The sequence below is a fragment of the Fulmarus glacialis genome, unplaced genomic scaffold (assembly GCF_000690835.1).
Source record: "Fulmarus glacialis isolate BGI_N327 unplaced genomic scaffold, ASM69083v1 scaffold7087, whole genome shotgun sequence".
NCBI classification, from domain to species: Eukaryota; Metazoa; Chordata; class Aves; order Procellariiformes; family Procellariidae; genus Fulmarus; species Fulmarus glacialis.
Window position 1 is genome coordinate 76,196 of NW_009223720.1, and position 12,102 is coordinate 88,297.

General features: G+C 36.8%; 1 protein-coding gene across 1 annotated transcript in view; it reads right to left on the reverse strand.

Moving 5' to 3' along the window:
* Window positions 1–12,102, reverse strand: part of XRCC5 (X-ray repair complementing defective repair in Chinese hamster cells 5 (double-strand-break rejoining)) — a 47,206-nt gene that overhangs the window by 4,038 nt on the left and 31,066 nt on the right. Inside the window, exons 15-18 of the mRNA XM_009581889.1 lie at window positions 11,559–11,628; window positions 4,462–4,571; window positions 3,840–3,936; window positions 1,687–1,754 (exon numbers count right to left, since the gene is read on the reverse strand). Of these exons, the coding sequence (XP_009580184.1) occupies window positions 1,687–1,754; window positions 3,840–3,936; window positions 4,462–4,571; window positions 11,559–11,628 (345 nt within the window). The remainder of the gene's footprint in view (window positions 1–1,686; window positions 1,755–3,839; window positions 3,937–4,461; window positions 4,572–11,558; window positions 11,629–12,102) is intronic.

A 12,102-nucleotide genomic window follows, 5' to 3' on the forward strand; every position in this document is an offset into this window, starting at 1 on the left:
GGACTCTGTTGCAAGGCTGATTTCATACAATCTCTCTTATTCCTCTATTTTAAGGGGAAGTTATGGCTGTTGTAGGACCTTCAATCAATCACAAAAGAATTTCCTGTATTGCAATACCTGGCTGACTGTAGGATGACGTTAAACAGAAAAGTAATTTTGAAGTCAGTCTACAAATGCTTTGCTCCAGCTTAGCCTGGCAGCTGTAAATCTAGTCCTTGGTATGCTATAATTTGTGCCACATTCCTATGCAGGCACAGTATTTTTTAGCCACAAGCTCACAGTTAAGACAACAGTATGTTGTAAGGTCTTCATGGCTAGTAGAGATTTCCTTAAGGAATAGTGGCTATTTCACACAGCATTAGCACATTTTGAGCATCAATGGAAAGTGAAGTTCTCAAGAAACATATTGTCTTAGGAAGTTTCCAAGTAAATTCATAGCATTTGGAATATGTAACAAAAACTGATATCTTTAAAACCACCACTGGGGAAAAAAGTTGCTCTATACAATTATGTGTGATGAGAAACAGCCAGTAGGCCCTTCATGTCTAGAAAAAAACATCGTATTCCGTCATTTGTACTCTGCACATGTGCTTAGCTTTCTGGACTCTTAATTTGTTAGCTTTTTGTTTTCATAACATTTCTGTGCCTTCTTCACCTTGAGGTAAATTGTTACAAATGAAAAAAGCAGTTTCTAAAATACAGCTTTTTACCCAGTCATTAATTCACTCATGGAGAACCTACTTCTACCCCGTTCTGGTTATTGCTAATGTAAGGCCTGGAAGTTGCAAAAATCTATGTGGCATCTTTTAGAAAAGCTGCTTCTCTGCAAAGTACTTAGTGATTTTACCCACAGGTTTACCTTCAGGAGTCTGTAATATAAGGACCTTCTTTCTCCTAAACTATTTAAAATCATGGCTAGCAGCCTGATACAAGAATGCCTGTCTTATCCTCTCCACACAAATACAATTTTTGACAGCAACTCTGAATTCTGCTTTCTTTCAAACAGAAGTCACTATTCTGCCTGTTAGAATTTGCTCCTTTGTAACTGTGACATCCTTCATTCATCACTGCCGTTACTGAAGTGTTATATTTCTGTAGAAAGGATACATGCAAATACTCCAAAACTTTTGTTTCCAAAAGGATCTAACATGATCACCAATAATAACAGTATCATCTATGATGTCCATCAATCAACAAGAACGGCATAAAGTGGAAAATACTGATATCGTTGCATATATTGGTGAAAACTAGCCATAACAACTTTTTATTGCTAGAGTTTACAACGCCTTTAGACAAAAAAGTGTCCTAGTTTTTGAACTCGTGTGATAACAATGAGATCAGTGCTTTCTATGAAGTTCAGATAATGATCTTGCATATATAAATAATCTATTCCCGTTCCACTAAACTGAGTTCCTGAAGTTCCTATTCTTTGTAGAGGATATTTTCAGATAATGATGTCAATACATGCTACTTTCTAAAGACCAGTTAAAGCAAATGCTGTGGTACACGCTAGGGAATTATTTTTGCTCTGAATTGGGGCAATTTCAATTGTGTGGCAAAAGGACACTCTTCTTCCTTCATATGAATCCTATTTCCATTCATCTAAAGATTTATCCACATAAGAAAGAACCTTCTGTTCCATAGCACAGGCTCTATACAAATAGATGCTCATTAAAAAACTAATACCTTTTCAGCCTCTTCAGTAGTCACCAAACTTCCCTCTGCTTCATCTTTAGTGATCAAAGAAATTCTGTCTAAAAAAAATAAGAGATATGAAAATATCATTAGAAGGCTTCCCAAAAATGCACTTAATGTTAGAAATCAAAAAAGTCTCCCAACTTCTGAATGTGTCATCATCACCAGCAAAAATAAAAAAAATATTGCTCAAAGGAAAATGTGACTTGCATAAATGAGTCAACTATGATACAAAAATAAATTAATGAGCATATTCATAAGCTTGTGGAAGTATCCATTTAGTAAACTGCTAATATTGTGACAATCAAACTAATGAGACACTGAAATCATAGATCACAGATGAAATGCTGAAAATCTATCAGAAATTACACTTTTAGTCATTCACAGCATGCTCTTCCGTCCTTAATAGCCTTAGAAAAATTAACTCCTAACATACAAACATTTATGCTGTGATTACCTACAGTCTGACTACCAAAGTGCTGGTCCTGTCCCCACTTTGCTCCTTTATTATGCCAGCAGCACCACCCTGTGCAGTGACCCCCAAAAAAACCAAAATAAATCTCAATTACTTTTTACCCCAGTAGTTTTTCCAATCTAGTTGATCACTTGGCTACACAAATGCTTATGCCTGAATAAAGAAGCAGTGGGTGTGAGAGCAAAGAACAATAGATTCATAAAGCTATCAGCAGCAGTACAAGTGTAATGCCACCTTAACGTGCCCGTATAACTACATAGCAGGGTTTCATGAGAGAAGTGAACTTGTCAAACAGATCTGCCTTGCTCCTGAGCCACTAACTCATTAACTCACATCCATTCTCTTTCGGTGACTGTAGTTGCTCATGACAAGGCCCAATGCATCCTACATTTGGCAGAAAAGAGGGGATGGGTCATGTGGCAAGAAGCAGGGAAAATAGGACTTCTGCTTTTGGTAGCAGCAAGCGAAACGCAATTTCAGCTATCTAGTGAGAGCAGCTAGATTATGCATAAAGCACCATGATTTTATCATCTTCTCACAGGAAGGTAATCTATTTTCTATGAAAATATCATCTCTGTTCGCATTTGTAATTTTTTTTTCTCAAAATATACTCCAGTTTGTTAAAAACTCTGGTTTGTACCAGCTAGAAATTATTAAAACAGTATTCTAGCATGGCTTTGGAAGATCCAAGTTTCCTACTTTCAAGGTTTGGGGTTTTTTTGTTTTTGTTTTGTTTTCAAATTTCTTCAGAGAAGGTCCCCTACAATACTACTGAATATAATATAATATTCATAGAATCATAGAATCATTAAGGTTGGAAAAGACCACTAAGATCATCAAGTCCAACCGTCAACCCAACACCAGTGTTGTCTTGTGCTGTTGTTTTGGGTTGCTAAACAAATTCCCATCTTGTATTTTGAAAAAGTCAGAGAAGTAGACATTACTTTAAAAGGCAGCATACAACAGCATATCATTGCATTTTATAGCATGCACCCTTAAGAGATACAGCTGGGCATTTAACAGATTTTCTTAGCACTAGTTCCAATTAAAAACAAGAGTATGACGTAAAAGATTTTTTTCAGTCCACAATGTTTTGTATTTGTGAAAATGTTCTTTTATTTATCACTTCCGTAGTCTCTGAATGTCTTTTGGAATTGCACTGCCTTGTATCTCCCGGTTTAATCATAGGTAGGTGTCATATTATCACATATTCTGTCCTTCAGGTTGCTTAAACACAAAACGATCAGTGACATATTTCAATGCCATCTATGCCTTTTTTGAAGCTTAATTTGGAAGAATCTTTTTATATCTCTGCTGCATGAGTTTTTTCCATTTATTTTGAAATTCAGCTGAAATCGTATCTTCTTCTCCTTACCCTGTAACATTTAATTTGTCTCTTTTCTTCCACAATTAATTTACCATTTCAACAAGACTTGGCAAGGCATTACGGATATTGCTGATATGAAACTATAAGTGCAAAAAAGGAAGTTGCAATGTGAAAGGTTTTTGGTTTTGTTTTTTTTTTTTTTAAATAGGCTGCAGGAATGAACCATATCAAAACGCTGCTCTGGGGTTAGTTTAAGTATCCCATTGCTAACAAAGTTTTCTCTTATATAATGGATAATACAACTAGAAATACCTTTTTTTTTTTTTTTAAATGCCGTCCTACCTTGTGTCATGACCTCCCAGAAATCAGCTAAGGCTTTATCTTCCACCTTTGATTTCAGGGCCTGCAGAAAATCATTAAAGCACTGCACCTTGGACAGCTGAAAAAAAACCAGCAATGATAACAGAGAAATATTAAAGTAGTTTACTAAAGAGCACTGCAAACTTTATTCTTCATGAAGTCATCTAACATGGTGAACACAAAAGTCAGTACAGATTTTAGTTTTTATCTCTACTAAAACCAAGAGTTCTAAGGAAAGATGAGCCACAAAAACTGCCTTTCAGAAAGCTAGCAAGACTTTCTTGTAACTAGCTTTATTTAAGAAGAAATTTGTAGGATTGCTTATTTTTCTTTTATAAGCATCAGGTCACAGGCCTTGTGTTTTTATGTTTAAAAGAAAACAAACAACAGCAAATAATATCAGAGAAGCTAGTCTGCATTCCAGAAAGAATAAAGAAACATAAAATGCAAATATATTTCTAAACTTTCAAACAGCATAACAGAGTTTAATCTACGAATCAATTCTTTTTGCTGTAGCAAGAAACCATCAAGTTTCTAATACAGCAAATAGGCCCATCATGTCTTTAATTTGAAAGAGATGAGAGTTTTCACATATTAACATTACCTTAATGGCTTCCTCTCTGAAAACTCTGATACAATTGATCCCTTTCATGTAGTACTGTGAACCTTTATTTTCTAGGAACTGATCAACACGGTTTATCAACTGCTGACTCACTGAAAGACAAGGAGAAATACATAAATCAAAGAATGCACACTTTCAAGACAAAACAGTATTTTTCCTTTACATTTCTCTTTTTCTATTCCACAGGCATCAAAAGAGTTAATCATAGCCATACCGCCTCAAGCTAATCAAGTTGATAATTGTTATTTAAGCTACTGACAATTACTTCAGCCTCTCTGGAAAAGCTAGGAAGAAACCCAAGCATGGCCAAGGCAAAAGTCTTTTCCTGAAAGCCAAGAAAAAAAGCATTGGCCTAGCTTGTTTGATAGAAAGTAAAACCAGAACATTTGGGATCCTAAAGCTGAGAGAGGTTACGTTCTACAACACAAAGCATATTCCTTAAACATCCTTTGAAATACTTACATATTTCAATAAAAGCATTAAATTTACAATGAAGGTGTAATAATGTCAAAACAACAGCTGTAGGGTGATTGGAGTCAAAAGACTACCTTGTTGTTATTGATATTCGAGTATATCTTGTCTCTGTACAGGTAGTTCGATGATTTTTCATCGGGGCAATGCTCTTTATGATTATGGAGAAAAATATTACAAACTGTGCATGCCTGACAGAGGAGCAGAGGCAAACAATGAGACTTGTACCAACAAGAAGGGGAACACCAATTTCATCCTCACTGTTGAGCTCCTAAGAGGTAGGGAGCTGTAAAACACTGCAAACGTGACAAGTGAAAATGTCACCAAGAGCTCTGCAAGCCCAATTAAATTCTGCTGGATTTTAGTACTTTATTTTCTTCATGTTTAATTACAGGTGAGGAACTGTCCAATTTTACCCTCTGCAGACACCTCAGCCTGGGAAAAGACAAGTGTGAAGAGCATACAACAGTGATCTATAAACTCAGAAGCACCGTGAAAAGGATAGCACCGTGAATAGGAAGCGATAGTCCACTGCCTCTCTCAAAACAAGAGCAAAAAATTGGGTTAAGAACAAATGGAAAAAAAGTATCTCTCCAAACAAAACCAGTTAACCTCTTTACCACAGGCTGCTGTGGGATGCTAGGAGTTCTAACAGCTTAAAAAAAAAATGCTTGAACAAATTCTTAGAATTCTTAAAAAAGGAAATCTATCAAGGGAGATTAAAGATGATGTTGCCATTGAGGAAGAAAATGCAGGAAAGTATTCTGGACAAGTCACAGCATCTGCCTGTCCTGTTCTTGTACTGTTAAAGACAGGTTACTGGATTAGCAGAAACTTTAGTCTGACCTATAGACCTTCTTACGTTCAGATGTTATGGGCATAGATGTCACTGCAACTATTTCAGCCATGGAAACATCCACATAAAAAAATCATCTGCCAGAGTGATGGAAGAGACAAGGATAAGTAAACACACTGAGAAGCAGACATCATTTAAATACTGTATTCCACTCTGCTTACTGTAAGCATGCACAGCACTAGCTGTTATATTTATGTTATATAAAATGCCTAATTGAACTGAATCTGAAGGACAGCATCTCTGAAAAGAGTGAAACAAGACATGTTTGATACTTTCCTACTAGCTTTTCACTCTACAGTTTCTAGAAAAGGAGGCAGATAATGGTTCTGTCCAATAGCAGCTATCTCACAAGAGTGTGCTAAAGTGCCTACTGCTCCAGAGGTGATCAGCTCACTCTTTTTATTTATTTCACCAGTAGCTGACAAACTAAATTGAAGTCTCACTACTTAAGCTCCCCAAGTTAAGCCAGTCCATTTTTTTCATGGTTAACGATTTTCTCATTAACTGTTCTAATTTCTTAAGAATTGCACTAATAAAAGCAAGTCCTGCTGGTGTTTTCAGTGGTGGTGGTGGTTTTTTTAAACGCTGCCTTTTCATTGATGTGTTAAATTAAAACCCCAGGCACTATGAGGGTGCTATAAAAGTCTTTTTTGTCAGAATGATTCCAGCATGCTGTTTGAAATTATCAGACACTCTACTACTTCTTTTGCATTTAATTTTTTTAAAATCCCTTTCCATTTGATTGCACTGGCAGGCATCAGAAGAAAAGACTTTTTCTTGTTACTGACTGTGAGCTGCCTCCTTTTGAAGTCTGTTGTAAGGAAGCAAAAAAACCCTACTATGTCTTACTAGGCACTGAAAGATCATGCAGGAAACAGGTTACATGGCAACAATATTTTAAGTCAGATTCTTTTAACATCTTGAAACAGCTTGGCTAAAATTGGGTCTCTCCATTAGGTCTCCCTTAAATGACAGGCCAATGACTGATAAATCTAAAATAGATAAAATTCCTTTGTTCTGATTAGCTTACCAAATTACTTCAGGGGGGCGAAGACAATACCAGAGATGGTAGGTAAGGATTATAACTGGAAGTTCTCCGAAGTGGACTCTGTTCCTTTACACTTCTAGGTCTGAGAACTTTGTTGATTTCCTGCTGCCTGTTTTCTGCCTTTCCATTAATGTGAATCTTTGGGTTTGGGTGCTGCAAAAAATAAATCTCCCTATTTTTGGAGAAAGGCATGTTCTGCATAAAGATGTCTATCTAACTAAGCTGTGAATATTAGCATTAACTCTGATGTGTCCCAGACAAATCTCATGCATTTGGGTTTTGAAGAACAGGTCCTAGAGTTACAAACTGACAGCCTATTCAGGCCACTACTACATAATAACAACCTTTTTTTCTTCTCCCCCAACCTCCCTCATCCCCCACACATTTAAGGAAGTAAACTAACGAAATTCTGTATTTTGCATAAACCGGAATTCCAGCACTCCTAATAACCACCACGTTCTGCAGATCATCTCAAGAAACATTAATCTTCTGCTTCCCTCTTCTACTGTAACACGATACTGGTTAGATAACAAACACAGTGATTAAAGGCTGGAAAACTACAGGTAAAAAAAAAAATCTTTGAATAGAAGATATTTTAGTTCTAACAGAATTTAATCCCTTCCCCACTGGCATTCAGATACATTCCTTACTCTAAAATACATTCACCAGTGCTGTTATTTCTTGTAAAATATGCTATGAACAATTATATTCACTTGTTATCCCTGAAGAGTTACAGTACAAAAGTGTATTTTCATGTTTGTTCAGTTCAGTGCTTGGTCTTCATTATTATGCCAACCAGATTACAGCATAATAATAGATAAGGCTGTATTATAGTCCAAGTTCCAATTCCTTGGGGATTCCCTCTCCCCCCTAATAAATTAATCAGGTTAAAAAATAGCTCTTTCTGTAGACAAAAGACGCCTGTTGTTACCAATCTTTTGATTTATCCACTGGTGGTGGTAATGATTTGTATTAATGGACAGTGCTTAAAGTAAGTCACTGACAAATCAGTTAAACCACCTGATAATAAATGTTAAACTACTGCTCTGTAAGTATCATGTTTTTGTAACTGAAAAGAAGAAAGAAATTATAAACAGAAAACTGTCCTCATTTTTTAAGGACTTCCTTCATCTTTAAGGTAAGAAATAAGAATTTTAAGATCAAGAGCTGTTGAACTACTCCAGTGACCTATGACATGCTGTTCAATGGTCTCTCTAAATGACCTGTCGGTATGGATCAGAATGATTTAGGCTGGATGACTGAAGGACATGCGGTCTAAATCCCTGCTCAAACCAGGGCTGCTGTGGATCAGGTGGCTCAATGCTCCACTGACTTGACTTCCGAATAGCTCCAAAGATGGAGAGTCTCGAAGTTCTCTGGGCCCCTCTTTCAAAACCATTGTGGTTTTTATTTCTTTTTTCCCATAACATCTAATCCAAATTCTGTTTGTTGCAAATCAGAGCTTTGCATCTCACCCGATCGCTATGCCCTTCAAAGACGAATCTGGCTTCATCTTCTCTGTGAAGCAGACGTACAGGAAGCTTCAAAGTGATTTTATATACACAAGTATTTGGTTTGCAAAAACTCTTCCAATGACCGAATCATTTTCATAGAACTATTTGTTGCATTTGGCCTACCTAGCAGTAGAGTAGAAAATTTACAAACCAAAGAAAATACTATGCATGCATCAGTATCTTTTTTAACCCTCATTAAGCCATCTTATCTTCTACAGAAGCCTATGAAAATACAACACCCCATATCAGACACCTTCTGCTCTCCAGAAATGCAGACACGGGTGGAAACCTGTAAATAGATGAACAGGATTAACTGGTAGTCATGTGGCTACTCCTTTGGCATTACAAAGATGGCAAGCGCTCACTGCATTTGAGAGTCAGCACAGCAATGAAGAAACTCATTGTACACCCTTGGGAGTAACAATTAGATTCCACTCAGGAAAACTAATCTATTTTATTTGCATTCATTGACAAAAATGTCAGAAGCTGTTATCAGAAGACTGCTCTTTGTGATGACTGTGCACTTGTAACCTGTTCAATATAAGACCTGTATAAAATGACATCTCTCTGGCCATGAATGCAAACAAGAAAGTAAAGATATCTGGAGGGGAAACACAATTACCAGTTACACGAGCAATCAACATTAACCAGTAAATTGACACCATCACGCACAACTCATCACGAAAGCCGTAAGTGGGTCCCTACTGCAATAAATTACAGAGATGTCCATTAAAAACAAAGTTGATTACTGTTTCAGGAATTGAGTTGCCAGTCTCAGAAAACCTATCCCTAAGACCCTCGTCAATTTGAAACTCCTAGATTTTCTAAAAAAAAAAATGTATTTACACATTAGTGACCCAGTTCTCACTAACAGTGAATGCATCGTTTCTCCTGCTCTGGTCTGCCATAGGACACAGCTGTCTAACTTGCACTTAGGTTTCTCCTATGAACGGCACAAACCCTGATCATCACATCCCAGTGAGGCCACTGCAGGAGATGCATTGGTACTCATTTTCGATGATAAATATACCATCAGGACTTGTTATAAGACGTTTAAAAAAAAAAATTCCCCTTGCCAAACTTTAGTCGTGACAACTTTATAATTTTGGTGAGAGACTTGCTGTCGACTGAAGAGGATGTGTGCCATTAACCTGCAGCTTAATTAAAAAGCCACTGTACTGTCAGTATTTAAAGTACAACACTTCCTATTTCTACAACTTCTCTATCTAACAAAAAACCCCACCCGCAATCAAACAGTTGAAAGGCCTTTCTCCTCCCTATGGAGGGGAGTTTTAAAAAGAGAATGTAGGCTCTATTCAGTTTGGAAGACTACACTGGATGCTCTTTTTATACAAGGAAGAAGCAAACCAGGACACACCTAGTAGTTTCGCTGTCTGCATCCTGACACATAAAATGTAATTTTTTTTTTTTTTTCCAATAAACTATTTGAATGCCACAGATTATCCTTTCCTGCAAAGACATTTTACATGTCACATGTTCTAGCAGAGGAAAAAAAAGTTTCATCATTAAATATGATATAAAATTATACTAAAAAAACCCTTAGAACCACTGAGCAGTTTTAAGGCAGAATTTACTATTTACATAACCAGGATGCAATACAGCAAGCCATTAAAAACATGCCTGTAATGTTTTATGTATTAAGCTACCTAAAAGGCTCTAAAGCAGAAAAAGGATTATGCAGAAGAAAAAAAATAATATGCAGAACATGTTTTTATTTATAGTGGCTTTTACCTCTTCTTTAAATGGGTGACTGCATTACATTCTAACTAGACCTTATAATTACAGAGCAGATCACACATAAAATAAAAGCAGATTGCTCAAAATTTCAGAATCCATCCAAACATGTACTGCAGTTATCTCCAGCACAGCTACCAACCGGACATATTTAAGCACTCTTTAGTTAAACCATCTTCCAGAGTAATTGCTATACTTATTTCTGCCTTAAAGCTTTCCTACATGATAAAATTAATTACCGTAACAAAGTAGTCAACTGTTTCACAGTTTCTGTATTCTAATATATTGTACAATGCTTTTTTACTGCATCTGAATATATCTGAGATTTGAGAACACAACGCCAAATATTTTTTCAGTAAACAATTTCTTCTGGATCTAATGCAAAATCCATGTAAAAAGCTGGCTAGCTGGCTTATAGTTCTGGAAATTCTAGAGAGAAATAGCTATATAGGCTTTAACAGACTGTATCACAAATCAATATACTACTCAACACACTCCTCAAATTATGTCCAAAAGGACCAAAGGCCTTGTTGAAATACCCAGCACCTCACTTCAGCACCTCTGCAAATTTTTTTTCTTTAAAGAGAAATGCTACATTAGTGGCTATTCGGCAGATGAAGTTTATCTTGCCGCAACCTTCAAATCATCCTTTAAAAGAAAAAAGGATCCCATCCATCCCGTGCATTCTTTTTAAGATACCTTTGGATTACATATATCTCTATATAGCTGTTCCAGTAGGGAAATACCATACAAACAAATGGTAATTTCTTTGCATTTTCAGACTTAGAGCATGCAAGACAGTGGCTGACCTGTGCTTTGTATTCTCCCTTGTCTCTGCTTGCTGTACGCTGAGAATAGATTCAGTGCATGCAAAGCCTGCTCTCATCTTTGAGAGTCACAGACTACCTGCTTATTACACTCTAAATTCACCTGTGCTTTCTCTTGCTCACAACAAGCAGTAAGAAACGATCTTTGCATGTAAAGATTTAAATCCCAGGCATCAGATTCTTATTTCTTCATAGAACAGAATAAGTAGACAGCAGAAGATGGGTTTCTCACACCATGCGCAGCCAACAGCCCTCCACTTCAAGCCAGAAAGATCCCATGAAACCAGATGAGAAGCTGATACCCAGTTTGAATGAGGCAGTCAGTCAGTACCAAGGGATCTTCTGTTAGAAACACCTGAAGAGTTGCTCAGATGCCTCAATATAGCTGTCTAGTGCCATCTTGCACAAACATGGGTATCTGAGACTTTCAAATATTGACACAGGAATTACGACTGACACCTTTCTTTGCTGAGTGGCACTAGAAGCTAAGCAGTAAACTCCAGAGCATCTCACATAGCACTAGAAACTTATGTTTAGACAAATGGATTGCATTTATTGAACCCTGAAGATGCTACTAAATATAAATAAGATAGGTAAAAGTTATTTACCGTCTTCAAAGTCAGTATTTTTCTGCCTCACCAGAATTCGAAAATCTTCTGCTGGGTTAACACTGCCAACCTACAAAAGGTCCAAAAATGATACAATCATCTGCCAATATCCATCTCCTTATTATTGCGAGGCAACAAGAATCTTTACATTTCTGTTTATTTTAACACGGAAAGAGAAGCTCTACAATTCTCTGCGTGCGGACTCATAAAATGAAAGTCTTAAAATGTGTGTTAATGTGCAGTACTCCTAGCAAAGCTTAGTTATGACATGAGCAAGATGAACTTACCACTTACTATGTTGCACTCTTATAAACCAACCATATTCTCTGGGATTTAGAGGTCAGAAGCACAGTAATTCAGGCTATCTGCTAGTTCAGCTTTGAGACTTTCTGTAGCACAGACCTCTCACTAATCTTGACAGACATTTAATGAGGAATGGGAGCTCTCAGGCATGTGGGTAGAGAACCATTGGTTTGCCACTCCAATAGGAACCTCAAAATTAAAAGCTTGCACTCAATTCATCTACCCTTTCTGGCCCAGTCTG